Source organism: Capra hircus, chromosome 23 (assembly GCF_001704415.2).
Source record: "Capra hircus breed San Clemente chromosome 23, ASM170441v1, whole genome shotgun sequence".
Classification (NCBI taxonomy): Eukaryota; Metazoa; Chordata; class Mammalia; order Artiodactyla; family Bovidae; genus Capra; species Capra hircus.
The window spans coordinates 32,137,019-32,159,437 of NC_030830.1; the positions used below are offsets into that span (position 1 = coordinate 32,137,019).

Here is a 22,419-nt window from a genome sequence, read left to right on the forward strand (position 1 = left end):
TCAAACTCTTAGTTGCAGCATGTGGGATCTAGTTCCCTAACCAGGGCCCCCAGCATCGGGAGTGCAGAGTCTTAGCCACTGGACCACCACCAGGGAAGTCCCCCCACCTCCGCTTTAGACTGACAAATTCTCCTTGTGGCTATGCACTGGTTCTCAAACTTGAGTTTAGGTAAGAATCTCCTGGAAAGCTCTTTTAAAACGCAATTTCCTTTTATGGACTGGTCATTCAAAAAACACAATATAGGGGACATCCCTGTTCCCTGAAGGTCCAGTGGTTAAGACCCTGCGGTTCCAATGCAGGGGGGCATGGGTTCGATCCCTGGTCAGGAAATTAGGATTCCATATGTTGCTAAGTGTGGCCAACATATTTTTTTTTTTATGTAATCTAACAAATGAGAAAATAAACTACATGTTCTGGCTCCCCCACCACGATTCTGATAGGCAAACCTGCAGTAAGGCTCAGGCAACTCAAATTTTAACCAGTACCTCTGGTTACCTGCCCTCCCACTATATTCCCCGATGGTCTCTGGACTGCATTTTTGAGAAACACACACAAACGCCTATCTTCTTAACATGTGATTCCCAATCCCTACCCCCATGACTCAGGACCCAGTTATCAGAAGTTACGTGCACACCTAAGCCAGCAGGTGCATGTCCAGTGCATTGGGGTCTAAGCTTCTGGCAGGAGACCTGGAGCCTGCAGGTTGCAGACCTGGGACCTGGTGGACTGCATCCCACTCACCTGTGCGTTCACTAGGAGTTAACGCACACAGGGACACAAGAGCTCGGGGACTCCAAACCGAGCTGCAAGAGGGGAGAAGGCACCAGCATAGGTCAGCCCTTTGGACGCGGCTTCCTCCCTGCCCCACAGCTGCCCCACAGTGTAGCATTACTGGGAGGGAAATGGCCTGAACTCCGAGAAGAAAAGAGGATGGAAAAACTGACATACTACAGAGGGCTTCCTCAAACCACTGATTAGCTGGAGCAGCTCCTGCGCCAGCCAGCTCCACCAAAGTGCCAGGGGGCTCAGCGGGGCTGACTGTGCATTGAGCAGTGAACTCAGAGAACCCCAAGGCAGGACCTGCCCCCAGCCACCATGGCAGAAGCCCCACACCCTCAGGACAAAGGACCAGACAGCTGGGGGGCGGGGGCGTGGCACAGGACTCAAAGAGGGAGAGAGACAAACCGGCAGCTTGTGGGCGAGGCCAGCGCCCGCACCCGCGGGCCCCATCACGTGGCTCCACCAGGGCCACAGAGCAGAGAGGTATGTACTGAGGTTAGGGAGAGCCGAGGGAGGCTCGGGGACGCGGGCCAAGGATACCCAACCCAGTTTAATGACCCTTTCTTCCATCAGGGACTCACCAAAGACTGAAGCCCTGGTCCCACACTTCTCTTGGCTCAAATATTAGAGTCTGAACTGGCCACTCTCCTTCACAGAAGCTGCCACTGGCTTAAACACACATACACAACCCACCCAAACCCGCCTCACTCCAAAATATGAAATCCTCCAAAACTTTTAACAACTACAACTGTTACAGACTAGCAGAGACACTGCCTCCCTTTGTGAACCAAACATGTTCCTGAAAAGTCCTCTACAGACCAAACTCCTGACGAATAAATCCGATTTCTCCACCGGCTCTCATTGTAAAATGTTACACATGCTCCTTTAGGAAAAGTTGAGGCTCCCCGAGGAACTGAACTTCACACTTAGTGTTGCAAACCCTCTGGAGTCACACCTTTAATGGACAAATGTCCTGGCAAAACCTAATTCAAACTCAACCCAAAGGGAGGTCATTCTTAAGTGTACACACTGCGCTGGAGAGTGTTCACATGAACTAAAAGTTACTTAAGGTCAGTCTTTAAATACTGTGCAAGATCTGAGGCCCGTGCTTTGTACTGTTGCAACAGGAAGGCTCTGTCCCTTGAGTTTCTATGCAAGGAGGGATGCTGAGGGTAGACTTCTAGAACCTTTGGTGTGGTCACCAGGGAGCTTGTTAAAATGCAGACTGAGGGGCTCGAACGGCTAAGACTCCGTGCTCCCAACGCAGGGGGCCCGGGTTCCATCCCTGGGCAGGGAATGAGATCCCACATGCTGCAACTAAGGGTTGGCTTGCTGCAAATGAAAGGCCCCACACATCACAATGAAAGTCAAAGAGTGGCCACAACTGACAGCTTGGCCCAGGTGAATATAAAATAAAATTTTTTTAAAATGCACCTTGGGACTCCAATTCACGCCCCCAGAGAATGCTAATGCCACTTCTCTGTGGACCTTGTTTCGAGTGGCAAAGGTGTAGATAACCCAAGCCCCCACCCAAGGCCCCAAGAGTAGCCTTTCCAAGGCAGGTCAGTTTCCTATGTAGAGGTGGATGCCCAAACCCAGAACTCCTAGAGAAAAATCCTGCCATCAAAACTCATAAAACTGCCACAAAGAACAGACAGCTCAGGGACAGGGAAGGAAGATCTATCAGGTGTCTTAGCTGGGTCACAGTAGAGCAGGCAACTCCTATCCAGGGAAGCAGGGAAAGGGCACAAAGACCGCCCCCCCAACACACAGCCTAGCAGGAAATGGGGCTGCTTACCTCTGCCAATGGTCACTCTGCCCTGTACCCAAAAGCTTCATTCACTTTTTAATAAACCTAGATAAGGATTTATTATAAATAAGATACGGTAATGAATTCTACAGTAAGTAAATCCCTTCATTAAGTTAAAAACCCAAGGGAGGCAAAAATATGGAAGATGGCTTATGGGTCCAGAGGTTCTCCAAGCATCCATCTTCTAGCAGGAGAGATGGGGGGACCGCTTTGGGGAGGAAGTGGAGGTGGGGATGGGCACATACCAGATGGGCCAGAGAGGAGAGAAAGGTCTGAGAACCCCCGGGTGTTTTCGGGGATGGGAAAGAGACTAGCTGGGTTGGAACAGAGAGCTCCGGTAAGTGGAAAATGCTTATTGTTGGGGGTGACTGTAAAGCTGGAAAGGTATGCTGGCAGCACACCACAGGAGAGGGAAGAACAAGAAAGGGGCCCTTTATATACTTCATTACATTTAATCCTCAGCACAACTCCAGGAAGTAAGTCCCTTCAGAGAGGAGGCAAACTGTGAGGTCAAGAAGCCTGCCAGGGCCACAGGGCCTGTCAAAGGATCCGAGCTGCCGTACTGCCAAACACTTCATCCCCACAGCCTGGGCCCTCTCCACCACTCAACCCTGCTCTAAATGCCAGGAGTCTGACTAGATCCTTTGGCAAGCGATGGGCAGAGATTACCCGTACCCGCCCGCCATACATCCCAACATCTGAGAAAAGCCCGTCACTGATAAATGGCCTGAATTACAGGCTGCATAATCTCAGGACGGAACAACTCAATCTCTCCAAAGAAACAAGAGCCTGGAGGAAAGAACCCAGAGACCAGGGTGGGAACAGAGATGGGTAATGACTGCAACCGACCATTCCAATGGTGGGGAGAAGCCCAGGTTTCAAACATCAAGCCCTTTCCTCCTCCTCCTCTGCCACCATATTTATCACAACGGGGACCTCAAAGTTCAGAAAGTTCCTCAGCCCTTTACAGCATAATTACCCAAACTTCAAAATGGCCTAATCCACAAACCTAGCCAACCTAGGTCCCTTACTCTTACTTTATTAACAGTGGGGTCTCACTACCTCTCCAGCTAATTATACAATTTAACAATGAGATGGAAAAACCTACTGGAATCTACTTTTTTTTAAATCGTTGCCCCCTGAAGTCATGCTGTCCAGGGGTAGGTTGAGCCCCCTGGGTTTCACCAGAAGACAGACAGCAGGCGCCTCAGCCTCGGCCGAAGCTGCTTACAGCACGCGGGCAGGTTCCACGCGAAGACACACTTGGTGGAACTGATTTAAGGCTCTCATTAAAATGTGCCTTTGTTGAGCACAAGACATCTCCCCACCCCCAGAGGAGATTCCAGACCTCCAGTCCCCAGCCCGCAGCCTGCCCTAACTCCCCCCAGACCAGGACCCCTCCCTCCGCTAAACACCCGTCACCGGATTAACATTGATTAACATCAGGGTTGTCTTCTCACGGAAGGAATTTAGCATTCGTTGAACGTGAGCCCTGTCTCCACCAGAATCTCCCCCAGAACTCTAGAAACTTCAGCAGTGGAGGCAGCCCTATCCGGCACCACACACACCAAAACCCCAACAGCCTAGAAGACCTAGGAAGCCTGTGAGCTCCGGCTGCCAGCCCATATGGCTGGGCAGCCCCCCTCCCATCCTGGCTGTGCAAAAACTTCCCTACTTCCTCTGGGAGCAGATGTGGGTTCTGCCATGAGCATGACCACCCCACACCGCAGAAGGAACATAGGGCAGCAGGAGGAACACAGGGCGGCTCAGGGAACACCTCCTACTAACTCAGGGGACTTGTTCTTACCTCTCGTTTTACAACCCGGGGTAGGGGAGATGTTAAGTCCATCAACACTAAACCCCCTCAACAGCAGGCAGGCCAGGGAGACCTCAGAAAAGGCAATTCTTTACCCACCCACCCGCCACCTCCAGCCTCCCAGTGGCCACTCTTCAAAGGAGGAAAGTGATAAGCTAGGACCAAGTCTCCTGGGCACAGTCTCCCCAGAGAGGGCTGCTGGGAGGATCATCGCCAAGATTGGGGGTTTTGTAAGGGGGGACGGTGCGGGGCGGGGAGGTATACTTCCCGTCCAGAGTGTTTGGGGGTATGCGGGTAGCTTGGCGCTTTGCTCCGAAGCACTTCAACACCTCAGTGACGACTCTCAGGTGTGACCAAGTCAGGAAATAAAGGCGGGGGTGGGGACGGGGGAGAAGCGGGTCCGGTCCATTCGGCCCTAGAGATAGGGGCCACACCCTCATCAAAAGCCTGAGGCCCTTCAAGAAGCAAGAATGAACTCTTTTTTTGCCTTTCTGTCTGTAGAAAGTTTCCTTCCTTGTTGGGGAGAGAGAGAATGAGAATTCAGGAAGGAGACAGAACCAACCCCGTCCGCACCTTTGCAGGCCGGCCATGCCCGATTTTGGCAGCGGCCTTCACACATTAGTCACCGCGACAGCCCGGGACTCTCAGCTCCTAGATCCGACTCCAGTTGGGAGTGGGCTCAGGGCTCAGGCCCGGGAGCCGGAGATGGGACGGCCCCTCACTCTTCCCTTCTTCCGCCCTCACCATCGGGGCGGTCCGGGATCCAGCCTGGCCCAGGAACTTGGAGGAGGGAAACCGGGAGCGTCGGGCCGGCGTAGGTAACAAAGCTCCTTGCGCCCCGCGCACCGCAGGTTGGTCCTGCATCCGACCCCGGGCCGGCCTCCCTCACCTAGGCTCAGCCTGCCGGGGAGACCCCGCCTCCCCCACCGCCAGCCACCGCGCTGCACCCCCTAACTGGGAGGTAGTCGTTTGTCTCCCGCAGAGAAACGCGACACTCGAGCCCGGGAGTGGGCAACTCCAGGCAGTTCCCGAGCAAACTCTCGGCTCAGGCCGGGAAAACTCTGGGGAGGCTAGAGACGCGTCCTCGCGGGCGCGGGGCAAGAGGGGCCCCGGCCGAGTGCGCGAGGGCTTCGCCGCCTCCCGGCGGCCAGGACCTCGACCCCCCACCCCAGCGAGACCCGGACCCACGCACGGTGTCTGCCCCGCCCCAGCCCACCTCCCCGGTGCCCTCTCGGCCCTCGGGGCTCCCGCGCTCCCCCAGCTCGCCGGGACTCACCGCCCAGCAGCAGCAGCAGCAAGACGCTGAGCAGAGGCAGCCGGCAGGGGTTGCTCGGCGCTCCGCGCGCGGTTCCCATCGCGGTGGGGTCGGAGAAGGGAGCGCGCGGGAGCACGGCGGGCTCGCGGTCAGCGATCCCCGGCGGGCCCAGGAGGCCGAGCGCACCGGAGCGCGGGCGCCGCTGCAGCAGCCGCAGCTGGAGCCCGAGTCCGAGGCGTCCTGAGCTAGAGCCGCGCGCGCCCGGTACCTCCGAGTCCTAGCGCGCCGCCGCCGCTGCCGCCGCCAAGCCCCGCCCCACGACGCCCCCTCCCCGCCTGGGCGCCGCGCGGCGCCCCGCCCCCTCGACGCCCCCTCCCCGCCGTGGTGGGGAGGAGCTCGTAGTTGGGGGAGGGGTCTGGAGATGGAGAATGGATGAAGTCGAGGAGGCCCGGGGGACTGTGGGGACCTGAGCGAGGTCTGGGAGCGGATGCTGCGCCTACCACCTCGTGTGCAGGGACTCAGGGGACCTAAAGGGACTTTTGTGATTCTGTGGCTCCTGGGGAAGATGGTTGGTTCTAGGCTTTCCTGAGGGCTGTGGCCAATAGTTCCCCCAAATTCTCTGGTGGGAGGGGAAAGGGTAGGCTCTGGCTCACTTTGCAGCAACCTGATATCTGGAGGAAGATCTAGAACAGAATGGTGTCCTTGGTGTCCCCAAGCAAGGTAACCCTGGAGCTACCGTGGAGCCCCAGGAGAGAGGTAGCCTGGGGTCCAGTGCCTGGCGAAGGTCTGGTTTGGCTCTGGACCAGTCGGAACCCAAAGGTAGAGAGAGACTGGGCCCCTGAACAGCGGACTGAAGGCTATTAAACTGACAAATTCATCCCAAGTCCATCTCCAGCGGTCTGGGCCTTGTCAGGGCATGGCCAAGTCTCCAGCTGTGGGGAGGCCCAGTACCGCCCTTGTTCCAGGAACCCCCCACCCCCCAGCGCCACCACCCCCACATTCTTTCTTTGTTGTGAAAGCAGCAAGGGGTGTAGGAGGCGGGTCAGGAGGAGTCAAGCTTTAGAAGATGGGCCCCAGCTGCTGCTGGGCCTCCAGGATCTGCTGAGAGGGGATGGATAGTAAGTGCCTCATCCCCCTCTGGCTCCGGAGGGCCCCCCAGGCCTTCTTAGACCTCCCTTCCCCCAAGCAGCTGGGAGGAGGAGGGGCCGCCACAGAGGGCCTCACAGGCCAGGAGCAGTGGCGCCAGGACTCCAGGGTCCTGCCACATGGCCGCCACATGTCCCTGACAAGCCAGTCCAGAGCACCTTCTCCTTGGGTTGTGGGCCTCCCCCTTCCCCCAGATGCCTTCCTGCAGGCCCTGCTGGAGAGGACACAAACAGGGGAAGGAAGAGAGGAGAGACCCAAGAAGCAACATTCCTCCTGCTGCCCCATCCATCACTACCCTGCGCCCTTCTGTAAAGGGCCCCGACGCAACCCTTGCTTCCTGCCCTCTCCATCAGGACTCAAGTGGCTCAGTGGTTACCTGATTCCTTTATTTAAGAAAAATGAAATACACGGACCTGAAGTGAGGCAGCAGAGGGAACGAGAGAGGCCAGGGCAAGGCAGGTGGGCAGGCCAGCCCCAAGCCCTCTGACAGAAAAGCCAGCAGGAGGCTGCATCTCTGAGGTGCGTACCCGCTTCTTACCCACTTTGGGGGCCCCAGTAGTAGAGCTAGGTACTCTAGAGGACCACAGGGTGGGGGGAGGATGTCCTGAGGGTCCTTCCTGAAGGGGATTCCTGAGGAGGGGGCTGAGACCCTAAGGGCAGCAGCAATCTTCTGGTTAACTGCTCCCCCTTCACTGTCCCACCTTGGGGCTGGAAGAGCCAGGAGCAACAGGGAATGCTGTGAGGGCTGTGGGGGGACCCAGCAGAAGTGGGGCGTGAGTTGAATGTCAGCTGCTTGAAGAGAGGTCCATACTGCTGGCACTGAGGCCCCGGGAGACCTGAAACAGACACCACCAAGCCATCAGCCCATAGACCCCAGGTTCCCAAAGACTGTCCCCTGGAGTCTGCCCATCTCACAGCTACGGTCTTTCTCAGGACCTAGGATGGAATCTGGAACCTCAACCTCAAGCTCTAGGGCTTGTGCTGCCTTTGCTAGGACTTCCCAGAAGGCCAAGATCTGGTGGAGGATATACCTGCAAGAACCACATGAATACGGGGATATACTTTGAATGTGCTGATACAGGTGGTCATCTCCCATTAAAATATCATTGCTGTGTTTTCTCAAATGGAGATGAGGTAATACTTTTTTTTCCCCCCTTTTCCCTTCTCATCTACTGCTGACTCTGTAAGATGAGGAGTATGGTGGCTATAGGGGTAGAGCAGTTAGTATTCCCGAATCATTCCCTGTGTGTGTGCTTGCTCAGTCATTCAGTTGTGTCTGATTCTTTGCAACCCCTTGGACTGTAGCCTACCAGGGCTCCTCTGTCCATGGAATTTTCCAGGCAAGAATACTAGAGTGGGTTGCCATTTCCTCCTCCAGGGGATCTTCCTGACCCAGGGATCGAACCCACATTTCCTGTGGCTCCGGAACTGCAGGTGGATTCTTTACCACTGAAGCCCCAAATCATTCCTTAATTATTCATAATTCTAAAGTACCCGTTAAGAGAACAGCAATTCCTGTTCCCCTCCTGATTAATTTATTTCTGCTATCTCTGGCCCAAAAGTATCCCTTGGGGGTCACTGCCCCCAACAAGTTGTCTGCCTGATTCCTATCTGCCCACCTCCAATTCCCTGACAGAGTCTTCATCCCAGGTGACTCTCCCCTCTTCCCACTGGGGTTGTCCTTTCTTTCTCACCCACAGTGCGCTGAATGAGCACTGCTCTCACCTGGAGGGGCGCTGCACTGGGTTGGTTCAGATAGTTCAAGGAGGCTGCCCGCTTCATGTTGCTGCTACAAAGGAAAAGAAAGAACTGAGGCCTCTTCTCTTCTATGGGTGGCCCTGAAGCTTGAGACGCTTGGCCACCACCACACATACTCATGTCACTGCCTCCTCACCATCTGACCTCCCCACCCAACACACACACACACACACACACACACACACACACACACACACACACACACACACACACACACACACGTCTTCCTCAGTCACCAGCCCACCACCACACATACTCATGTCACTGCCTCCTCACCATCTGACCTCCCCACCCAACACACACACACACACACACACACACACACACACACACACACACACACACACACACACACACGTCTTCCTCAGTCACCAGCCCACCACCACACATACTCATGTCACTGCCTCCTCACCATCTGACCTCCCCACCCAACACACACACACACACACACACACACACACACACACACACACACACACACACACACACACACACACACACACACGTCTTCCTCAGTCACCAGCATCTGCTTAGGTATTGTGTCTGCACTGGGGCACTATTTTTCCCACCCTCTCTCCATGGCCATCCTACTGACACACATACACACACACACACACCCACACACACCCCCCACACACCACACACACACACACACACACACACACACGTCTTCCTCAGTCACCAGCATCTGCTTAGGTATTGTGTCTGCACTGGGGCACTATTTTTCCCACCCTCTCTCCATGGCCATCCTACTGACACACATACACACACACACACACCCACACACACCCCCCACACACCACACACACACACACACACACACACACACACGTCTTCCTCAGTCACCAGCATCTGCTTAGGTATTGTCCCCGCACCGGGGCACTATTTTTCCCACCCTCTCTCCACGGCCATCCTACTGACCTCCTCCCTGTTTCCCTCCCAAGACACTTCTCCAGAGCCCTGCCTACTTTGCCGTATCCCAGTCTCAGTGCGTACCTGGAAGGCCGGGGCTCGGACCCCTGGAGCTTCCTCACCAGGAGTTCGCTGCTTCTACGAAGCACATCTCGGATCTTGCCCAGAGAGCCGCTCCTCTGCAGCGCCCCACTGCCATCCTGGCAGAGGGGAATGGGGAACAGAGGCTAAGGGATCCCAGGGAGATTGAACTCTAAGTCTATTCCTGCCTTTGATTCCGGACACCTGCCCCTTCCCCAGAAGCCCAGCCTGGTCAACAGCTGGCTTGCAGAGAGGCCCCCGAGAGGGACAGGCTAACTGGATTGGGATGAGGACAAGGTGTTCTCCTATCCTGTGGGCTCAGAGCCTCTCGTCACCACCAGAGGAGAAGCAGGAGAGTTCAAGGTGCGATAATCAGACTTACCCCTGACCACTCCACCGCCACCGAGGCATCTTCACCTCCCTCGAATTTCACGCTGCCCCCCAGGCCCTCCTGGGAGGTCCTTCCACTATCACCCTCCCCAAGCAGCTCGGCCACCTTGGTCTGGCTGATTGGGTCAGTGCCCTTGAAGGAAAAGAAGGAACAGGGACTTTCCACTTCTGAACTCTTCAGGGTGGGACTTTAAACTTTTTCTCACTACCAGCCACAACAAAGGAAAGAGTTTCCCTTGCAACTTCTGACTACACACATACTGGAAAGGAGACACTCACCTTTTCTATTTGCAATGTGTTAGAGATCCACATCTATCTTTAGCCAAGGCCCACAATGAATTGATTTCAGGACCCAGTGAGTCAAGACCCATGATTTGAGAAACTCTTGACTCAGAGCTTCCCTCACCTGCAGCCCGTTCACCCACAGTGCCCATGCCCCTCTTCACAAGATTCTTCACATTGTCGAAAGGTGGTCTTTCCCTGTTAATAGTGCCATTTAGTGAAGTGAACCTTGAACTTGGAGTCCTAACCGCAAAGGGCAGGTGAGGGGTAAGAACACACTTAAAAACAACCACAACCACAAGAGTGTCTCACCAGCCTCTCCCTTCTTCCTCCTCAGCTTCTCCTCTTACTCTTCAGAGACTCACAAGCAGCCTCAGTGGGCCCCGCTCCTGTCCCCAGGGCCCTACCTCTGGACCTCCTTCCCCTCCTGGTCCCTGACCTGTTTCCGGGAGCGCAGGGCACATTCCTCCAGGGTCTCAGCTGCCTCCAGCTTTCCCTGGCGCCTGTACAGAGCTCCGAGGTTTCTCAAGGTCGTGTTCACTGTGGGGCTGCGGCAGGGGGAGACCAGGGAAGGAAGAGAAGATGGACTCAGGAAACAAGCAGGAGAGAGAGGAAGCGGAGCCAAGGCTAAGGGAAGGTCCCCGGGAAGCAAGGGAAGGGCCAGGAGGGGGGATCTGGGGTCGATGGAGGGTGTCAGAGCCCACACACCCATGCCAGCTTCTCACCTGCTCACTTTGCAGGCCTTGTACCAGCCTCCATACTCAGCATAGGGTGTGCTGCCCTCTCGGTGCCGGCTCTGCAGGAGGACAGAGCGGGAGGGAAAGCCAGAGGTGAATGTACAGAGATGCTGGGGTACAAGCTGGCACAGGGCTGGGGTGCAGGCTGGGTCTGGGAAGGTGCCATGCAGCTAGGGCTGGTGCAGGAATAAGTCAGAGGCCCCAAAAGTCCCCGGCTCCCCAGGCTGGGCCCCTAACTCACTTTGCTCATTTCCTCCCGCTCCTCTGCATGCATCCAGATGGGCTTGTGGTCATCTGGGAGTGATACACGGGATGGGATGGCGAGGTTAGAGAACAGAGCTGGACACTTAAGTGGGGAGCCAGGACCCAGAGGCCAATAGCGCTGGACTACAGGGGTCTGGCTCCCCCTGGAACCGCTGTGGTCAACCCTCCCCCCACCAACCTTTGGTCTGCATTTCCCTTCCTCCCTGCAGCGCCCCTCCCAGGCCCTCACCACTCACCATCCACAGAGCCAAACTCCTGCACGTGGGCACGCGTCAGGATCTCCTTATAGAGAGTCTCAGCTTCAGCATACTTGCCTTGTTTCAGGTAACAGGAAGCCTGGGGGCGGGAAGGCAAAAACATGGGAACAAAAGGTGGAGATGAAGTCTCAGCCAGGCCTGGCATTTCCACTTCTTGGTCTCTTTATGACTTTCCGCAGAGATCTTCCTCACCCCCTCCTTGTCCAGCTGCAGGGTCCAGGGTGTTCCCACTCCACTCCTGAGAGGCTACGAACTTCTGCCTTCCCACAGGAAGGGACCAGACCCCTCAATACCCACAGGCAGCCCCCAAGCTGGGCACAAAGGTGATGAGGCCATGTACCAGACTACCGTGCACCCCCTCCCCTCTTCCCACTGCGTCTGCCCTCCCTCCCTTACCAGGTTGTTCTTGGTCCGGGCCACGTTAGGGTTGTCCGGCCCCAGCTGCCCCTCATAGATGGCCAGTGCCCGCCGGTAATAGCGTTCCACAGCCTCATACTTGCCCTGGTTTTGGCACAACAGGGCCAGGTTGTTTAGCTGCTTTGCCACATCTGGGTGGTTGGTACCCAGGACCTGGAGTGATGCAAAGGAGACACAGATAGCTGTGACTATGCGTGTGTGTGTGTGTGTGTGTGTGTGTGTGTGTGTGTGTACGTGCGCACGCACGCACGCGCCCACACAGGGAGCCGGGGGTAGGGAATGAAGGAACAGGGAATAGGGAGAGACGGAGGGTGAGTCAAAAAGTGAAGGGAAAAGGGTAGATCAGAAGAGAGACGGGGGAGGAGGGGTCACTGCAACAGGGAAGAACAGGCAAAGGGCACGGGCACCTTTTCTCGAATCTCCAGTGCCCGCTGGCACAGCGGCTCCGCCTCCTTGTATTTGCCCCTCTTCCCATAGAGCACAGCCAGGTTGTTGAGTGTGGCCGCCACCTAGGAAGACAGGCCTGTCCCCATCAGACAAAGGACCTGGAACAGCAAGGCCCCATGCTGCCCAACTCCCAGACAAATGGACTCTCCCACCCGAGCCACAGGTGAGTTGGGGGAGGGGAAAGTGCTGACCCCCCAGGCTCTGAGATTCCCCACGGGGGTGGTCTCACCCTCTAAGGAGATTTTTAGACATTTCTGACGGCGGGGTTTCCTTTGATTGCCATAAAGACTGTGGGCACTAATACCTTTGGGGGAGCAAGTATGCTACAGATGTGGTACCTGTATGGGACAGCTCAGGCAACTTTTGATTGCCCTGCCAGACACTCAAACACTAAATATAAGCTTTGATACTTGGTGGGATATCAAGACAGGAGTTATGCTTCCTGAGACACATCATCCTTCCCTATCACATGTCATAACACAGGGAATTCTTTTCCAGCCAGCTCATTTTCAAAAATACCTTGTTTCTCATCTTCTTCCCTTTGACACACCTAGCATTTGTTTTATATGCTGACCCTATTTAAAGTTATTTCTCTTTCTCTTATCACAAAGAAACCTGATCTATTACTACTTAATCTAACACTAGGTTTTAATCTTATATATGCCAATATTTCTGCTGTCATTTTTAACTTTAAAAATTTATTTATTATTATTGTTGATACTACTATTATTACTACTTTGGCTGCACCATGCAGCTTGTGTGATCTTAGTTCCTTGAACAAGGATTGAACCCAGGCCCTTGGCAGTTGAAAGCATGGAGTCCTAACCACTGGACCACCAGGGAACTCCTGCTCTGTCCTTTTCCTAGTACATCAGCTCAGTTCAGTTGCTCAGTCATGTCCGACTCTTTGTGACCCCATGGACTGCAGCACGCCTGACTTCCTTGTCCATCACCAACTCCCAGAGCTTGCTCAAACTCACATCCATCGAGTCGGTGATGCCATCCAACCATCTCATCCTCTGTCATTCCCTTCTCTTCCTGCCGTCAATCCTTCGCAGCATCAGGGTCTTTTCCAATGAGTCAGTTCTTCTCATCAGGTGGCCAAAGTATTAGAGTTTCAGCTTCAGCATCAGTCCTTCCAATGAATATTCAGGACTGATTTCCTTTAGGATTGACTGGTTGGATCTCCTTGCAGTCCATGGGACTCTCAAGAGTCTCCTCCAACTCCACAGTTCAAAAGCATCAATTCCTCAGCACTGTTTTCTTTATATTCCAATTCTCACATCCATACATGACCACTGGAAAAACCATAGCTTTGACTAGACGGACCTTTGTTGGCAAAGTAATGTCTCTATTTTTTAACATGCTATCTAGGTTGGTCATAGCTTTTCTTCCAAGGAGCAAGCATCTTTTAATTTCACGGCTGCAGACACCATCTTCAGTGATTTTGCAGTCCAAGAAAATAAAGTCTCTTACTGTTTCCATTGTTTCCCTGTCTATTTGCCATGAAGTGATGGGACCAGATGCCACGATCATCGTTTTTTGAATGTTGAATTTTAAGCCAGCTTTTTCACTCTCCTCTTTCACTTTCAAGAGGCTCTTTAGTTCTTCTTCGCTTTCTGCCATAAGGGTGGTGTCATCTGCTATCTGAGGTTATTGATATTTCTCCTGGCAATCTTTTGATTTCAGCTTGCACTTCATCCAGCCCAGCATTTTGCATGATGTGCTCTGCATAGAAGTTAAATAAGCAGGGTCACAATATACAACCTTGATGTACTCCTTTCCCAATTTGGAACCAGTCCGTTGTTCCATGTCTGGTTCTAACTGTTGCTTCTTGACCTGCATACAGATTTCTCAGGAGGCAGGTAAGGTGATCTGGTTTTCCCATCTCTTGAAGAATTTTCCACAGTTTGTTGTGATCCACACCGTCAAAAGCTTTGGCATAGTTAATAAAGCAGAAGTAGATGTTTTTCTGGAACTCTCTTGCTTTTTCTATGATCCAGTGGATGTTGGTAATTTGATTTCTGGTTCCTTTGCCTTTTCTAAATCCAGCTTGAACATCTAGAAGCTCTCAGTTCAGGTACTGTTGAAGCCTGGCTTGGAGAATTTTGAGCATTACTTTGCTAGCATGTGAGATGAGAGCAATTATGCAGTACTCTGAACATTCTCTGACATTGCTTTTCCTTGGGATTGGAATGAAAACTGACCTTTTCCAGTCCTGCGGCCACTGCTGAGTTTTCCAAATTTGCTGGCATATTGAGTGCAGCACTTTAACAGCATCTTCTTTTAGAATTTGAAATAGCTCAACTGGAATTCCATCACCTCCACTGGCTTTGTTCACAGCGATGCTTCCTAAGGCCCACTTGACTTTGCATTCCTGCTGCTGCTGCTGCTGCTAAGTCACTTCAGTCATGTCTGACTCTGTGTGACCCCACAGACAGTAGCCCACCAGGCTCCCCCGTCCCTGGGATTCTCCAGGCAAGAACACTGGAGTGGGTTGCCATTTCCTTCTCCAGTGCATGAAAGTGAAAAGTGAAAGTAAAGTCGCTCAGTTGTGTCCGACTCTTCACAACCCCATGGACTGTAGCCTACCAGGCTCCTCTGTCCATGGGATTTTCCAGGCAAGAGTACTGGCGTGGGGCGCCATTGCCTGCATTCCTAGTACATACTTTTACATAAAAGATTTACTGGTTTTACTTCTTCTACATCTAAAGGGCTTCCCTTGTGGCTCAGCTGGTAAAGAATCCGCCTGCAATGCGGGAGAACTAGGTTCGATCCCTGGGTTGTGAAAATCCCCTGGAGAAGGGAAAGGCTACCCACTGCAGTATTCTGGCCTGGAGAATCCCATGGACCGCATAGGCCATGGGATCACAAAGAGTCAGACACGACTGAGCGACTTTCACATCTAAAGTTTTTCATTCATTGTATATCAGACTACTATGTCTTCTAACATTGCTGTACTCAACACAACTGTTACTGTATTTTCGCTTTAAAGTATTATATATCTTATTATAAATTACTTTCCTTGTTTCTCTCTTACATTAATAGAGTATCATTCAACTTTTGAGGAAATTATATAGGTAGGTTGGTTACATTATATGAGTTAAATTTCAGGAAAATATTCATTATAAGAGGGAGTCACCACAGGGAACTCAGCTGTATATTCTGTGATGACCTAAAGGGGTGGGAAGGAGGCTCAAGAGGGAGAGGGATATATGTATACACATGGCTGATTCATGCCTTTGTACAGCAGAAACTAACAACACTGGAAAGCAATTATTTTGCCATTAAAATTTTTTTTAAAAAAAGAAGATATTGGGTCTGAGAGAGCTGAGAACCACTGCGATGAGCACAGCAGGAGAAAGGAGTCCCCACGCCTCGCTCTTGAGACCCCTGGGGAGTGGGCTGAGGGCAGCAGACGGACAAGCGGAGGAAGCGCAGGGCAAGGAGGGCAAGGAGTACTGACAGCGGGGTGGTCCCGGCCCAGGGTGCTCTCCCGGATGCTGAGGGCATCATTGAGCAGGAGCGCAGCTTCCTTGTACTTATTCTGGTCCCTGTAAGAGGACAAAAGCGACAAGGGGTTAGCCCAAACTCTGCCGCTGAGCATCTCCTTACTTCCTTCCCTTCGGGACAGCTAAGGTACATTTAGGGGCTGGGCCCCGCCATGACGAGACAGGAAGCCTGGTGGGAGCAGTGAGAGGGGTTCACCACCACCCCCAGAGCGTGGCCGTGCCCGGAGGAGGCCAAAGGCACAGGATGCAAGAGACAGGAACAGAGAAAAAGACCCTCTCCAGAGGAAAGACAGGAGAAGCCAAAAACCTGAGGAGTGAGGATTCTGAGGTCAAGGGCTCAGGTGTAAAAGCGTGAGACAAGGAAGCCCCCTGGTGGGGGGGAGAAGAGGTGCCCTGTGGAGAGGAGGAGTGAGAGCCAGAGGCGGGTCAAGGTGGGACCACGCCTGGAGGCAGGCTCCTGAGAGGACGCAGCACTCACCGATACACCAGAGCCAGGATGTTGAGCATGGTGGCCACGTCGGGGTGGCCGCGGCCGGATGTGCGCTCCAGGTCCTCCAGCGCCTGCTTGCAGAGCGGCACGGCCACCTCATAGCGACCCTGGGCTGCGTACTGGATCACCAGATTGTGCAGTGTGCGCAACCTCGCCGGGATCTCATAGCCGCTGTGCTGGGCGCCCTGGCCACGGGACACTACCCCGACGCAGAAGACGACAGAGATCCCTCAGATGACGCCAGCTCTCCCTCCGCTGTCCGCCCACCCCTCCCCACTCAGGTCTTTCTCCCTGCCTGTGACCAACCCCCACCTGGGTCCCTGCCTGCCGAGAGACCTGCCTCAACTTGCTACTCTTCTTTTCTTAAAATTGTATTGGCTGCACCACAGCTTGCAGGATCTTAGTTCCCCAGCTAGGGATCAAACCCGGGCCCTCAGCAGTGAAAGCTCGGAGTCCTAGCCACTGGACCACTAGGGAAGTCCCTAACTGCTACTCCTCTGCTCACCTCTTTGCCTCTGTGCCCATCACAATCCCATTTGTTCACTCAGTCATTCACTCATTCAGCAAACTACTCAGTGGACTTCCCTGGCGGTACAGTGGATGAGAATCTGGCTGCCAGTGCAGGGGACACGTGTTCAGACCCTGGCTGGGGGAGATTCCACATGCCACAGGGAAACTAAGTCCATGCCCCACAACAACTGGGCCCTCCCTCTAAAGCCCGAGTGCGGCAACCACTGAAGACCATGTGCCTAAAGCCTGTGCCCCGCAGCAAGAGCAGCCACTGCAACGAGAAGTCCAGGCACCGCAACGAAGAGCAGCCCTGACTGGCCATAACTAGGGAAAGCCGGCGCACAGTGACAAGGACCCAGCGCAATGAAAAAAAAAACAACCACTCAGAAATCCTGAGAAGGGCCTGCACCAGGGATACAAAGATAAGAAAGACCTGGTCCTTTCCCTTGAGGAGCTCATGCTCTTCACTCCAGGGGCACTCTCCCAGCCTCGAGTGAGCTCCTTACCAGCAAGAATCACGACCTTCTCATCTTGGACTCCCTGGTGCCCGGCACAGTGCCTGGCATGGGGTACGTGCTTAATAAATGTTGATGAATAAGGGGGAAGCTGAGGGAATCAAATTACTGGTCCCTAGCGCATCTCCAGAGGCAGCAGAGAACCCATTCCTGGACGGTGAGCATCCTGTGTTCACCAGCCGCTGCCCCTACTTCACCCTCCAACTCCAGAGGCAGACTCACAGCCATTGCTGGGGTCCTCTTCCTCCTCGTTGGGGAAGAGGTCATCCAGGGAATCCTTGGAGGCATCACCTTCCTTCTCCTCCTGGAAGGGAAGCAGCAGCATGTCTGAGATGAGGTAGCCCTGGTAGCCTCTTCAAGCCCCCTCTAAACCGTGACATCATTGACAGGTGGGGTGTAGGACAAATCCCCCGTCGCTGTCCTTGCCCCTGGGAAAGTCAGCATCTGTCCTGCCAAGCCTAGGCCTCTCTTGTTCGTAGAAAAACCAAGATGGGCATTTCTCTGATAGCCCAGTGGTTAAGACTCTGAGTTTCTGCTGGAGGGGGCGCAGGTTGATCCCCGGATGGGGAACTAAAATCCTCCAAGCCATGCAGTGCAACCAAAAACAACACAACAACAACAAAACACCCCAAACAAACAAGAGATGCTTCAGCCAAAATCTCATGACTTTCAGTTCCTTCATATCCAGAGAGTTTCCTTCCTACGTACCCTCACCCGCCATCTCTCTCTCCCTCGACTCTGGTAATTATAGTCCCACGTTGATCCCCATGTGTTTACACTGATTACATGTCTGTCCGGTCTCCCCTGAAGGCAGGGGTGTGTCCTATCTTATTAACATGTACCCAGAGTGTCTAGCTCTGCCTGGTGTCCATCATCTGCCACCGCTTGTTCTGGACGTAATGCCCAGTTCTCACTGTCAACCTACTTTCATACCAGGCAAAAATGCTTCACCCCAACAAGTACTGTAGCCTTCTACAAACACTTCCAACTCTCCTGCCCAGCTTCACCAGGGTGACCCACTGTCAAATCATCCCACTGTCCCTGGGTCAGGCCACCTTTCCAGCCCTGGTGCCTTATCACGCACACACACACACATCTGGTCTAGAGAGCTCCCCCTTCTCCCTCATAGACCATCAAAATCCACCTCAATTCCTAATCCAATTAAATAAAATAATCCAACCTAAATCTTACCCATCCCTGTACCCCGTCCTCCTCTGTGAATCTTTCAGTCCATCCCAGCCCCTATGAACCTATCTCCTTGGGACTCCTCCCACACTGCCTGAACCTCTCCTTCAGCACGGGGCACTGACTGCTCTGTGTTGTCGCATACATGTTCTCACACGTAAGCCTTGTTCCTACAGCTACATTATAAGCTCGAGAAGGCAGGAACTCTTGTTTTGTAGCTTCTCAGATCTACCTGACACACATCTTGCCTTGCCTAAGGCACAGAGAAATATGAATGCGTATTGCATGAAGGTTAAATTCCACACATTTCGAAAGCAAATTTTAGAAGGACTTGCTCGACTGGGCTGTTTCCCCTACCTACAGCTCTTAGGATTCTGAATTGGAACTGTCCAAATGCCAAAAATCTATTCTTATGGGAGCAGGAACTTTGTCCTGTTCACTGTTGCAACCCCAGCAGAGTGCGCCTGACACATAGCTGACTATGTGTCGTTTGATCAAATGCTGACTGAACAAGTGACTGGCTTCTCCCTTGCTGTCCTCTGGAGCTGCTGTCAGGACCTGAATCCTGCCAGGTCAGGGCAGGTTGGGCAGGGCTGCTGGTTCTCGAGAGGATGACGCAGCCATGCCCTGTGCGTGTGGTGGCGCCCAGCTGTCCTGCGCATGCTCACCGCAGCGTGCCCGTCCTCGTCGTACTGCCGCAGCTGCCCCAGGAACTCCAGGTGCTTCTTCTCCTCCTCCAGCTGAGCCACGGCCTGTTCGCTGCGCTGGAGCCGCTGCTGGGTGCCGGCCAGCTCGTCCCGGAGCCACTGGTTCTCCTGGCAGAGCCGCCGGACCTGTGCCCGCAGCTTCTGTTTCTCCGACTCCACTGTGCTCAGGTGGTTGGCCAAAGCCAGCATCACCTAGGTGGGCACATCCTGTGAGCGCTGGGATCCGGCTAGGAGAGTTGAGGGGTAGGCGGGAGGGGAGCCAGCAAGACTCGGAGGTAGGGTGGGGTAGTGATGAGTCTACCTTCCAAATATACCCTGAATCAAATTTCTCACCACTTCCAGGGCCAGCCTGGGCCAAGCCACTATCAATTCCCACCTGGATTATGGTAATTGCCTCCTCACTGGTCTCCTTGTTTCTTCCCCTGTCCCCCTAGAGTCTGTTCTCAACCCTGCAGCCAGATGACAATCTTTTCAAAATGTTAGACCACATCACTCCTCGGGTCAACACATTCCAATAGCTTCCATCTCACTCACAATAAAAGCCGAGTCCTTATGATGGCCTACAGTTCCACATGATCTGCCCCCACCCCAAATGCCTCTTCATTTTCTATTTTGCTTCCCCATATTCACAGTCCAGCAGCCACGCGGGCCTTTCACTGAACTCACCAGAAAGGCTCCAGGTCGGGGCCTTTGCACGGTGCTTCGGATGTTCTTCCCCCATTTATTGTATGACTCGTTCCTTAGTCTTCAATTCTTTGCTCAAATGATACCTTTCCAGTGAGGCTCCTATTGGCCACCCTATCTAAAACTGCATCCTCTCCCCGTTCACCCCAACCCCCTTCCTTGCTTGATTTTTATCCTTTTGTCCTTAGATCACTCTGGCATACTGAATCATTTATTTATTTGTCTAAAGCCTGCCTCTCCCAGCTAGAATATAAGCTCCAAGATGGCCAAGATTTATGGTTGTTCTTGTTCAGTGATATGTCTGGAGAGTAGTGTCTGGCACATGGTAGAGACTTAATACATATTTATTGGGTGAAAGAATCCAAGTCACTAGGACAAGAGCATCCCAAATGACCCCCAAGCTCCAATCAGACAACTGCCCCTCCATCTACCCGGGGCCACTTGGCACCACCTCCTCCTGCTCACCTGAGCCTCACTCAGCCCCAGCTCTATGTTTTCCATGGAACGGCGCAGCTGCCGGGCCTTCTCATGAACCAGGCCTTCTTCATGGCCACCCTGCTGCAGACACTCGATGGTCTGGGAGAGGCTTTGCAGCACAGCCTGGTGTTCACTGTGGAGAGCTTCTAGCCCCTGGCTCACCAGACGGGTGCTCCCCAGGATCTCCTCTTGGCTAAGCCGGTGCCCTGCAGGCTCATCCCGCTGTCCCAGCACCAGGCCTGACATCCTGGTCAGGGGACCTTGCCTGGGCTACAGAGAAACAACAGAGCTCAGCTGGGGTAAAGATTAGGAAAGAGTGGCTGTGTGCCTTGATTAGAGGGCAGTGAAGGGACAAGAGACCATAGCAGGGGTGGGGGTAGGGGGACCCTAAAGTTTAATTGGAGGGAGAGTGACCAGTGAGCAGACAGCCTATAACAACACTAGACACAAAGCTAAGGTTGTGGGAAAGACGGAGGGAAAGGAATTGACTTGAAAGAAGAAAAACTGTAGAAACAACAAAGGTGCAGAGAAGTAGCAGGGATTTAGAATTAACACAATTAAAAAAAAAAGGACCTGGAGAAGAGAGAGTCTGGGTTAGGAAAAGGAATCAGGAAAGGAGAGACAGCACCATAGAGAACACAGCAGGTGTCTGATAGAGCTGCAAAGTGAATGGAGTTAAAGCAGGCAGAAGGTATACAGAAAATACTGCAGTGTTTTCCAAAAAGGGGAAGGAATAAGTTTCAAAGTTAAATCAAGACAGAGAGGGAGACGAAAAAGAGAGGGGCTTTCATCGCAGGAGCCAGATGAGAGGGGCCTAGAGGCTCAAGGTGTTCAGGCTGAGTCACCCGCGGGGCTAAGCCCAGCATCTCCATGCCTGCTCAGCTCTGTTTCTTCCAGGCTGTCTTCCTACTTCCTCAAAAGGGCCTTGCTTCTCTTCTTTGAAGTCTTCTTACCTGTATAGAGCCCTTGGTTGTGGCGTTCAGGCAGGAGCCCGGAAGAAACTCAGTTCAAGCAGCCAGGGACTCAGAAGGATCTGCCCGGCCCAAAGTCCAGAAGTCCAGCGTTCCCACCCCTTCCCTCACCACTTCACAGCCACCCAGAGGACCTGGCATGGAGCCCCACCCAGGACAAACGCCCTCCCTCCCTTGCCTACAGGTCTTCAAAGACGGCCAACGGCCTTCCTCCTTCCCCAAGCCAACCTCCCACTCCAAGCCTGGGGAGCTATTTTCTCCCAAGAAGGGAGTGAGATTTAATCCAAGACCTGCGGCAAGGGGCGTGTCTGGGAACGGGTGAGAAGGAAGACCTGGTCACTCCTAGCCCAGTCACTTCTATGGCTTTGTGTCTATTATGACCACATACTAACAGAGTCTGAGAGGAGTCACCTTAGGGTGCCTCCCAGAAGCCCGATGATGCAGGGAAAAATGGCAGGTCCGTGAGCGGCTGCGGGATCGCAGCGAAACGCGGCGCTGGGAGTTGATCTCCCGGGCCTGGGACTGCGGTGAAGTGTCCCAGGCTGTCGACCTGCCGAGGCCCAGGGTGGGGATAGAGAGAAATGGGCCGGCAGAAGATGCGGGTGGGCGACCGAGGTCCACGCCGCTGGCAAAGACTTGGGGCCCGACAATCCCGAGGTTACTGAGTCAGTCGCTAGCACAGGGGGCGGGGCAGGCCGTCTGTCCGTCTGTCTGGATGCCGAGGGGCGGGAAGAATCGTGGGGGGCGGAGTTTTTGAGTCTGGAGTTCTGTGAGTTCAGTCGAAGGGGTTCATTTGTTCATCTCTCCGGGAGTGCAGCAAAGAGGTAGCGGGACCTCAACTCTCAGCCCCATAGGTACCCTCAAAGACTCACCCGCAGTCTGGTCTGGCTGCCGCTCCTGCCGGTACTGCCCCTTTAAATCTATCATGGCTGCCGCTCGAGGCAATTGTTTTGACGGCTCCGAGGGGCGGGACCCGTTTCCTAGTCACGCGACCCAAGAGTTGCTCCGGGATTGG

General features: G+C 53.8%; 2 protein-coding genes across 5 annotated transcripts in view; both read right to left on the reverse strand.

The window, feature by feature from the left end:
- The window catches only part of PTK7 (protein tyrosine kinase 7 (inactive)), a 63,718-nt gene extending 57,749 nt beyond the window's left edge, over positions 1-5,969 (reverse strand). Inside the window, exon 1 of the mRNA XM_018038593.1 lies at positions 5,684-5,969. Coding sequence (XP_017894082.1) covers positions 5,684-5,762 — 79 coding nt within the window. The 5' untranslated portion in view covers positions 5,763-5,969. The remainder of the gene's footprint in view (positions 1-5,683) is intronic.
- Positions 7,174-22,386, reverse strand: KLC4 (kinesin light chain 4). Of its 4 annotated transcripts, XM_018038598.1 has the most exons (17): positions 22,277-22,348; positions 21,308-21,386; positions 20,422-20,703; positions 19,234-19,464; positions 17,603-17,684; positions 16,344-16,554; positions 15,820-15,907; positions 12,314-12,415; positions 11,886-12,059; positions 11,469-11,568; positions 11,210-11,262; positions 10,957-11,027; positions 10,671-10,779; positions 9,942-10,082; positions 9,563-9,678; positions 8,534-8,597; positions 7,174-7,644 (listed from the first exon to the last, which is right to left on the reverse strand). In XM_018038598.1, the coding sequence occupies exons 3-17, from the start codon at positions 20,677-20,679 to the stop codon at positions 7,594-7,596; spliced, it is 1,851 nt and encodes a 616-aa protein (XP_017894087.1). In that variant the 5' UTR covers positions 20,680-20,703; positions 21,308-21,386; positions 22,277-22,348; the 3' UTR covers positions 7,174-7,593. The 4 variants fall into 4 exon arrangements, with proteins under 4 accessions (XP_017894087.1, XP_017894085.1, XP_017894084.1 ...); XM_018038596.1 differs by lacking the exon at positions 21,308-21,386 and having other exon boundaries at positions 22,277-22,386; XM_018038595.1 differs by lacking the exons at positions 21,308-21,386; positions 22,277-22,348 and adding an exon at positions 21,387-22,255.